General features: G+C 41.1%; 1 protein-coding gene and 1 long non-coding RNA gene across 5 annotated transcripts in view; one reads left to right on the plus strand and one right to left on the minus strand.

Annotated features, from left to right (window-relative positions):
- EBF3 (EBF transcription factor 3) overlaps positions 1–10000 on the minus strand; it is a 39972-nt gene continuing 29972 nt past the window's right edge. For 2 of the 3 annotated variants that reach the window (XM_019617922.2, XM_019617921.2), the window contains exons 6-10: positions 8808–8873; positions 7982–8159; positions 6618–6806; positions 6004–6201; positions 1–182 (exon numbers count right to left, since the gene is read on the minus strand). In XM_019617922.2, coding sequence (XP_019473467.1) covers positions 151–182; positions 6004–6201; positions 6618–6806; positions 7982–8159; positions 8808–8873 — 663 coding nt within the window. In that variant the 3' untranslated portion in view covers positions 1–150. Of the gene's footprint in view, positions 183–3395; positions 5010–6003; positions 6202–6617; positions 6807–7981; positions 8160–8807; positions 8874–10000 lie in introns of those variants that run through there. The other variant, XM_031554560.1, reaches the window with a different exon arrangement.
- The window catches only part of LOC109368916, a 14547-nt gene continuing 4593 nt past the window's right edge, over positions 47–10000 (plus strand). The window contains exons 1-3 of one of the 2 annotated variants that reach the window (XR_002117418.2): positions 47–131; positions 903–1139; positions 3221–3397. This is a non-coding gene — a long non-coding RNA (uncharacterized LOC109368916). The remainder of the gene's footprint in view (positions 132–902; positions 1140–3220; positions 3398–10000) is intronic. The other variant, XR_002117419.2, reaches the window with a different exon arrangement.

Consider the following 10000-nt stretch of genomic DNA (forward strand, 5'->3'; position numbering starts at 1 on the left):
TTTTTTTTTTTTTTTTTTTTTTTTAGTCATTTCGATTTGTTGCTGATTCTGTTTGAAGACACTGTTTCCATCAGCATGTCTTAATATACTAAACGTGTCCCCTAAGCCCATCCTTGAAGCTTGGTGCTACGGTAGGTAAACAAAATGACTTTACATTGGCGGGACTACAAGCCCGGACATAGCTAAAAGAAAAAGAGAAAAACCGGCTGTTATTGCATGCTGTAGAACAAGGCACGTCTGGCTCGCGGCGGGCGGACATGGAGCATCACATGGGGTGTCCCCGTTTACACAGCGCTGTGCAGCCCGTTGGCATCCAGCACTGCGTGGAACGGAGGAACACTGCACAAATGCTTTCCCAACGCAGCGCCCTTGCACTGTTCCAAAGGAGATCCCAACACTCTTTTGTTGGCAGAGCTCTGTTCGCAGCCAGCCCTGGGGACAGCCCGGCCCAGCAAGCAGAGCCTCGCAAACCTCCGCTTCCTCCCCAGAACCGGAGCCTGAGCAGAAAACCTCCATCCCAACGTTCTCCTAATTGCACTTGATCACAATAGCAGGGCCAAGCAAGTCAAGGACTCTCTAAGATCAAAGCCGAGTGCTGTACACCTGCTCTCAAATCCATACACCGACTGCTATAAAAAGGCACGAGATTAATATCCCTATCCCGCCATCTCGTTTTTTCCTCCAGTTTAACACTGAGATGCCAAAGCCTGCTGCTTTTTCTCCAGTTAACTCCTTGGTAGAAACATAATTTAGACTGTCTTTAATTGTAGCATTGTTTAATTTTTGCCATAATGATATTTCTCATTAATTTATGTACAACAGATATTAATAAATTTGTTCTTGTAGCGATGTGAACTTCAATTTCTCACTTCATTAATTTCAACAATATTAATTTATTTCAGATTCCCTGGTACAACTTTATGGTTTGGAAGACTTGTGTACACACACATTCCGACATAGCAGAGTCCCCTACAACAACCAGGAGCTACAGTTATAATTTCATTGCATGTTTCAAACCTGAAGTGGGACAGAAGTCACACGACTGGAAACAAAATAGCTCGTGAATGGTGATTTATTTACAGAGACTGCTTCCAGCAGGAGCACTCAGTCTGCATCTCACGCTTCCGTTGAATATTCAGGTAAGGGAAGCACCGAGCTCTGTGGCAGCCCTTCACAGGTTGGGTTCCTTTTCACTTTTTGGCCTCCCATCTCATTGGGGAGCAGCTGTGCCATTCACCCAAGGGTGTCCTGACCCGAAGGATGGGAAGGGGAACCCTCACCCTGGGCACTTGTGACCATGAGAGCACGTCCAAAGCCAACTGGATGTCTGTTCTATTACAGTACAACCTCCAGCTACCCTGGAGAGCAGGATCAGCACAGGTCATCTCAAAATACATTGCGCTTCTGTATCCTGCATTCATGTTCAGCTGGTATCCATCACTTTGCTCCATGTCGGGGTGCTGGGGGGACATGGACTCTGCCAGCATGCTGAGTACAGTGTGAGCGAGCAGTGCTCATCTGCTCTGCTCTCTTCTCACATGAAAACTTTGCAGAAAAAAAAGAATCCAGATTTTTCTTCCAGAAGTTGTGTGCAGAAATGTGCTAAGAGCACACAAATACCTGGCAATAATACCCTGTATGTTTTAATCACATGTTTATTGAAAGTCTCATAATTAGCTTCTGATTTAGAATCATAGAACCATAGAATGGCCTGCGTTGAAAAGGACCACAGTGAACATCTCGTTCCAACCCCCTGCTATGTGCAGGGTCACCAACCAGCAGCCCAGGCTGCCCAGAGCCACATCCAGCCTGGCCTTGAATGCCTCCAGGGATGGGGCATATTTGTGAAAATATAGGTAGCTGCTGCATGCTTTTCAGGACAATAAGGGCTGAAATCTTTTGTTTAATCCATTCAGCTGTTTTTGTCAAATTCCATCTGTTGCACAATGGGGAGGTGATGCAAAATCGGTGCTCTAGTCTTTTGTTTCACTATTTATTTTAGTTGTGACATTTGACAGTCGTGAATTGCTGCTCTCTGGTTCTTTCTGTGCAAATTGATAGCAAATGCCTCCCTAAAGAGAAACAGGGTGGCCAGTGTTTAAATAACAATAGTTTCATCTGGGCGGAGACCAGAAAATTAATCAGGATGCAGTTTTAAAAGAATTTGCTCTGTGTTACAGTCATAAGGCTTATCCAGAGTGCACTACCTTTCAAAGTCAATTACAGGAAAATTACAGTTGAAAACTGAATTCTGAGCAAGGTAGTACTTTTGTGCAAAAAAAAAATACTTTATGCCTTATATGTCCATTGTTTTGAACAGGAAAAAGCTCTCTGCCCTAAGGAACCCATATTCTAGCATCCTGCTCTTAAGAAACATGGAAGTGCTTAACTTTCTGATCATAGGCTCTCTAGTGGAAGTCATACAAAGTTAAGAAGGTTGTGTTTTTTTGGATAGGGCCCAAAGGCCCCATTCTGTAGGCTTACAGGAGCGAGTCATACTTGCAGTGCAATGCTCTCTGCAAGCTGCAGTTTCCAAGTTTTGACCCTAATTGCAGTATCAATTGGCAAAGGATGCATGTATGCACAACACAGCCCGAGGAGGAATGGATTGTGAATGTAGCAAGGAAGGCGACTACACCTTAGCACTGATTTCATTGGTTTGTCTTCTTTTTATACTTGTGAATTTTTCCTACTCTCTTTCTTGAATCTCTTTAGGAAAATATTGAGTCCCTATGTTGGTTACAGACCTCTCTATGCTCAGTCCTTGGCAGTCATCTCAGAAGAACCAAGAGCAGAATCTTTTTTGCACAGACAAATCCCACAGGGGTGTACTTAGCAAGAAGTGCTGCAGTAAACACCCCAAAACCCCATAAAAGCACTGTCCTTGTCAAGGGCTGTTGCATATAAGGATTTGCCATGTTCTCATCTGACTATCTGTTCACGGTGATAACAAACTTTGATATGAAAAACAGGGAGTTGTATGGCCTGACTGTGTCAGCATGCTGATGCTTTGCCATAGCCAACCACCTTCCATGGCACTGGGTAAAAAACAGCTGATTATTTCAGAATTATATAGGCAGAAAATGACAAGCAACGATAGAGAGGACATCCTGCTCCAGGTTAAAAGAGCACGTCATCCTCTGCTACCCAGATCCATCAGCTGCAGGGTTCACCTTAAAAACAATCGCTAGTGACCATGAATTTTTTGCTTCTGTCTCAGTTTGACCCAGTGTCCACGGCCATTGCTAATGGTGCTCTCAGCTGTGCAGAGAGGCTCTGTTGATTGAGGACCACCGCGGCCCTGATGGTCTTCAATATTCTGTGTTTTATTTTAACATACAAAATGTGGTCTGACGTGCTGATCAGAAAACTCTCGAGCCTCTTGTACAGTGCTCAGGTGAGTAATTAACCTTTAGAAAGGGCTCTGTGTCAAACAGTACCTAGGAAAATAGGAAGTAGAAATACCCTGCTCTGCCAGCAGCTCAGACTGACTCAACTGGGCAGCTCTGGTTGGATAAAAATGCTGATGCCCCTCGGCACGGTGATGAAGGCACTCACATGGATGTGTCAGGTGCAGTTTGATTTTCTCCCACACAATCCAAACCCACAGATTTTACCCCAGCTGCCCTGTCCCAGCTTTCCTCTGTAGGTGAAGTGCTACCTTGCATAAGTAATCTGAGCTTTTGCCACAGCCTGGGAGTTGGTGCTGTAATTATCAGACCAGAAAGACTTTCCTGGTATTACTCTGTGTCATTTTCTTCAACACAAGATTTGGTTTTGCTGTCTCAGCAAGGTGAGGACAGCTTGACTTTTTTTTCCCCAGATCAACACCTCAACCCATTTTCAGTTTGGCTGCTGAACAAAAAATAAGAGATTTCTGCACAGCCTCTTGTTCAGTGCTCAGAAAGAGAGTAATTAAACTTTAAAAAGGGCTCTGTGTCCAACAATAACTAAGAAAATAGGAAGTGGAAACCCCCTGCTCTCCCAGCAGCCCAGGCTGAACCTTCTAAGTGCCCTCGTGTTTTAGAAGCTTCACATGCTGAGTACTGCAGGGACAGCTCTGTAACATACCGGTTCAGGTCTCTGGGGTATGTAACAGAAATCCTTAGAGCTTTAGCAGCACCTGCAGGAGGGAATTCACTGTGGGCAATGCCAGGTCTGCCGCTTGGGTCACAGCACCCTGAGCACGGGGACAGCTGGGCCTTCAGTTTTCACCTGCTCAACTAAGTCAGCACTGGTGCACTCAAAATGGGCTGCCAGGATTTTACACAAAGGGCATTTTTCAGCTGAGGGTGACAGTGGATGATTATTGGGAGGGCTGGAGGTGCTGGAGGAGATTAGGGCTCGGTGTCTGTTGGGAATTGGGCATTCTGCTCACACTCTTCTGACAACCCCACTCTGCAGTTACCTAGATCTTATAAGCACCTGAAACCTTGGATAGCAAATGGGAAGCCCTTTACTCACATACTGAAATGACAACTATTTAATTTTTAAATTCAAATATTCTTTTAATTTTTAAGCTTTATATTTTTATATGGAAGAAAGTAGGATTATTTTTACAAATGGATCATCTTCTCTAAGAATATTGCTTATGCTTGGTCTGGTTTTCTATGTACTGCAACATAGAAGAACTTCAACTACAAAGACTTATGCAGTGGCATAAATTGTTAATCTAATTACCCTTTTCTTTAACATCCACCCTACAATAAGATTTTTTCAGGTCCTTCATTGACCTGAGTGCATAATAAGCTCTCAAATGCTATCTTCTCAGGACCAAGAAGTTACTAACAAGCTATGATACAGGGACATTCATTCTGAGACACTGGTTTGGAATGGTAGGACCGTTGGTGGGCAGTCCGTTCTGTGGGATGAGCTCTCTTGGAAGTGCCCTGAGGTAGATATCACAGAACACAGGTATCCAAATTCAGCAGGCAGTCTGGCAAATTGCAATGTATGTCTTCACCTGTTTGTCAGTGAGTGCTCATCTTGTTACGGGTATCGTGACAACGCTACAAATAAAAAAGAGTTACCTATCTTAGCTAAGAAAGTCAAGAAGAGTCGCAACCCCCAGGTGACATTGTCTGCAGCACTTTCTGATTCCTAAATTTCACTGAGTTGCAGTGCTGCCATGTGGGATAGATTCTTTGTTTGGAAAACACAGGCAAGCAAACCTTTTCCATGATTCTAATGAATGGGACAGCACTACCTTCTCGACTTTAAAATATGCCACAAAAGGGAACGCGTCTTTGCTCGTATTTCTGTTCTTCCACAAAACGTACACTGTATCGTAGTTTCTCCTGCCCCACTACCAGCAGGTGAACAATTTTCAAATTATTCATTATGCTACACCACACGAATTTATGCAGATTAGAAAAAAAAAAAAAGAGAGAGAGAAGAAGTAGTTTGTAATTGCCTAATTCAATTAAAGTACTGGATATTCACTTATGGAAGTAACAAATATAACACTGGTGAGTGAATTACGGCTCAGAGAGCATGCAAATCCACTGCACAAGTGGCTAGATGGTGCAAGGGAAGTTTTGCTCAGTGAGTAAGAGCTTAACTTGATTTCTCCTAATTTGGAGCACTTGACAATACCTATTGCATCTCATGTATAATGAGGAAATTGCACCACATTACGCTGGAATGTTGCTGTCTTGAAACATCCATATGACTGTATTCAGAGATGTATAAGGAAATGCAAGGAGTAGATAAAACCTCCAAGAAGCACCAGGGGATACGTTCTTACTTTAATATTCATTGTACGAAATCTTGAGGGAAAATGTCACAACAACTGGAGTTTTCTGAACAGTAAGTATTAAAACTGACCTCAGATTTGCTTAAAATCTTAGCGTATCACATGTGCTGTTCTACTTCCTCTACATCGCCACGAGAGCGTCAGAAACCAAAAAAGACAGTAAGGTACCTTTCTCCAACACAAACCATCAATAGTTTTAGTGTATGTACCAGAAAGCAATACAAAGAAAATTGAGAGATCCGGCTCACCTTGAAGTCCATTTCCATTTGCACTGGTGCAAGATGGTGGAGGAGAGGCTTGGGGCCTGACAACAGGAGCAAAGGCGCTCTTTTGTTTCACTGCAGAGATGACATTGGCAGGTGAGAATGAGAAAATGCCGTGTGTACTGCTACAGTTTGAAGGGAGGGTGACCGAAGAGGCTGCCATGGTAGGGCTTGACGGCACTACTGCAATAAAGCAAAAATAATCAGGACTCAGATTGAGGTTTTCACGGCAAACACGGAAAAAGAGAGTGATAGGGCCTTGCCTTTTAAAATATATATATATAATATATATAAATATATAATTAAAAAAAAAGAAATGAAATGCCTTGGCTTGGCCACTCTCTGGATAACAGGCAAACTCTTTTGTGTTGGACTTTTGTTATAAATTGTGCAGTCCAATTTTTTTTTTTTTCTATCTGAGATTGTATTATGGCACAAACAGATCAATTTATTAAATTCATTTTTACGTCCAGCCTCCAGAGTCACCCCTCCTTTTATCCAGTAGCTCACAATATAGAAAATCAAAACAATGCAAGTATTTGATTTTGTAGTAAATATGAATCTATTATGATGATGTGTTACCAAAAATAGACACTTACTGCCATAAGGAGAGTTAGCTGAGGAGCCATTAAGAAATCCAGGGGAACCTGGTACACCTAGATTGGGCATGCCGGCATTGCCATATCCATTCATGCTATTGCTGACTGTGTTGTAATTGGACTGCTGAGGAGTACTGCTCGGAACATATCCTCGCGGGGAAACACTGCTTGTGTTGCGACTGTAACCTACTGTGTTAGAAACCCCCCCACCCCAAAAAAATAATGTTATTTTATAATATAAACTTAGGGCTGGGGGGTTTCCTCATGCATCATATATTACACAGTTTTAATTGATTGCACAGCTTTGCTTTGAGTTGTCTGCTACTGCCCTATCAACTCTTGCAGTTTGAGATAACCTTATCACGCCAACCCTACTTAAATCATCTGCGAGCACTCTATGTTGTCTCTCCTCTTAGCATAGACAGCCAACAAAAGCTCTCTTCGATCCAGCTGTGTCAGTTTGCTTCGTTTGTCTTTAGTAGCAATTATCAACAGGCTTGAATCCTGGTTGGTACCAACACACTGCGTGAACTTTCAGACCTTCAAATGCCAGAGCTGGCGAGAAAGACTTTATTGTTTGCAGTGAGTTACTTTAAAAGGCTGTTTTGGGGTCTTCATTTTATGATTGATATTTTTATACTAACAATAAGCTGGCACTTTCATAAGGTGTAGTCATCAGTGAAAACTAATTCAAGATCAAGCACAGAATTTTATAAGGCTTATTAGCTTGGAAATGCATTAAAAGACAATCTCTTATAAGAGGAAAGATAGCAGAATCAGGATTTTAAACAACATTTTTTTCTATCTGAGCAATCAATTTAATAATTATGTTGCAAGCAAAAAATACGGTTTTGAACATATCCAATAATCTGGTCTCACTCCTTTCATTAGTATCAAAATTAATTTTAAATGCAATATGCTACATGCGTTTTCAATTACGAAATGTAAATTAAATCAACTATTTCTTTTATTAGTAACATATATGTCACACATGCTTATAAACAAAATACTTTACAATCACAGACATCAAATTAGATTTATCTGTGCAAATACTCAGAAACAGGTGGAGATACCTAGACATAATTATTTTATAATAAACAAACACACTGTATATTTACTGTGAATAATAAAGAGCTTTCTAGGCTTTGCCAATTTCTTTTTCCACCAGAGATGCTTTACGATAACAGTAAACAGAAGAACAGGAAGAATTAGGTATTATGAGAAAGTTAAAGATGGCATTTCATCGCGCGCTCAGACATACAACAAGGAGAGAAAGAGGTAAAACACAGCGCTGACATTAGCCAATATTAATAGGCACCGTCCAAACACAGCCGACAAGGATTAACTCTTGAAAACCCACATACCTTGGTCATTAGCTTGTGATGTTTCTGAAACATTGACTGCTAGCTGGCTGCTAAACGAGTTCACTCCCATCATGCCAGTATGAGCAGGAGTGTTGGCTAGAGTAGGAATCTGGTTGTGATTGCGTGGCACGCTGTATAATGCTTCAGCAATGTCAGCTGCTCGTTTCAGAATTATTTCCTATAAAGACACAGAATGATTAGTAACAGCTTGGAAACATTTGTCCAAAAGCTCGAAGTTCTCATAATGTTAACATCCACGGAAGAGATTCATGTAATGCGAAGGTAAGCCTGGGGATTTTGCTTGCCTCAAATGAACGTTTCTATACCAAACCACTATATAATGTGACCCAATGCAGGATGCTTAAAGAAATAAGGAAATTAATACAAAATTACAGTCTAGCATTGTAAGCCATGTGACAATTGTAAACACATATTTTCTTCATCCAGCGCAGTAGATGTATTTCCAGCAGTTCGCAAAAGGCGGTAGGTTTTATTCGGTCTGTTTAGCAGATTTATTTAGGACTTCCCATTAGTCACTGTATATTTTGGACCGAATTCAAGGTTATTCTCTTGCCTTAATGATTGCTTATGCTTTTGGCACCTTACACCTAATTGTCATTTCTGATGGGCAAACTAGCGGTGAGAAGAGAATGGGAAGATGAAGCATTTCCCTCGGAGCATTGCATCACATCAGACTGCCCTCAAGGTGGCTGGCAAAACCACGCTGTGTACAGAAAGAATGTGTTGACACTTTGCCAGCTTTGCAAATAGCAGGTATTGATTTACATGTGTAAGCATGTACGCGAGAGCTGCACTGGTGACCTACCTGGTTGTTATGGGGCATCCCATATAGGGCTTCCACAAGGTCTGCTGCTCTCTTAAGTAATACTTCCTAAAGGAAAACAAACAGACTGCGTTATGTTTCACTGAAGGAGGCCATTGCTCCAAGGAAGAAAAAGGGTGTTGATGATGTTAGCAACTCGCAGCAGCTTCTAAGGCTCTGAGGAAATAATAAAGTGGGGAAAATAGATGGCATGCTATCGTGGTGCTATTGCTATACTTAGAGGATGCATTACAAAGATAGGAAGGCATTTTGTTTTGGAGGAAAACACTGCTTGCAGTTTGAAGTCAAAGTTAGATACCAACCTAAAAATAATATTGCATTTAACATCCAGCCGTTCCATTATGATTGACTAGAAAAGGTGTTTGCTGCTGTAGCTTGTAGCTCTAGTGCTGAATTAGTGAAATCAGTGCTTGAGGTTTAATGATGTAGTCTTATGGGTATTAAACAAACAAACACATGGTAGAGATATGAAAGGCACAGGCATCACATTTGGCTGTTAATTCCTAGCACTTTAGTGGTGAAGAACAATAAGTAATTTTCCATATCTTAATTAAACTGGCAGAGTCCTTAAAGACAACATCTCACCCCTAATTCATGCCCCAAATTTGCAAGTGAGTTCAATGCTTATTCCTCTTTATTTTGAACAATAAAGTGAATTAACTTGGGTTAATCTAGTTCTTTCATAATGACATTAAGAAATTTTTCAATTAACCTCTTTGACTGCATGTTGTAAAGGACTTCATAAATGACTTCACATTCAGAGAGTGTTGAGTACTTGTGCCTGGGGGCATGGATGCACTGAATTTTGTCTTATCCCTGTCTGCATGCCTACTTCCAGTTTTATGATTGTGAGGATTAATCCATAGTTTAGTTAATTTTAAATACAAATGGTTACTTTTTTTTTTTTTTACTTTTTTTTCTTTTACTTTTTTTTTTTTTCCTTCCACTGTAATAAAATTTAGCTGGAGTTCGTAGGAAAAGATCTATCCAGCAGGGCCTGAGCTTCCTTAGGTATTACTATAAGATTTCTCTGCAACTTACTTGACTGCTTTGAAAACAATCATTTCTGTGAATGAATAGAAATCAAACCAGCATACAACTACACCAACTGAAAAAAAAGATGAGCAATACTCTATGAGAAGCAGATTATTCTTTTCTTGATACGCTTGTGCGCA

The sequence above is a fragment of the Meleagris gallopavo genome, chromosome 8 (assembly GCF_000146605.3).
Source record: "Meleagris gallopavo isolate NT-WF06-2002-E0010 breed Aviagen turkey brand Nicholas breeding stock chromosome 8, Turkey_5.1, whole genome shotgun sequence".
Lineage (NCBI taxonomy): Eukaryota > Metazoa > Chordata > Aves > Galliformes > Phasianidae > Meleagris > Meleagris gallopavo.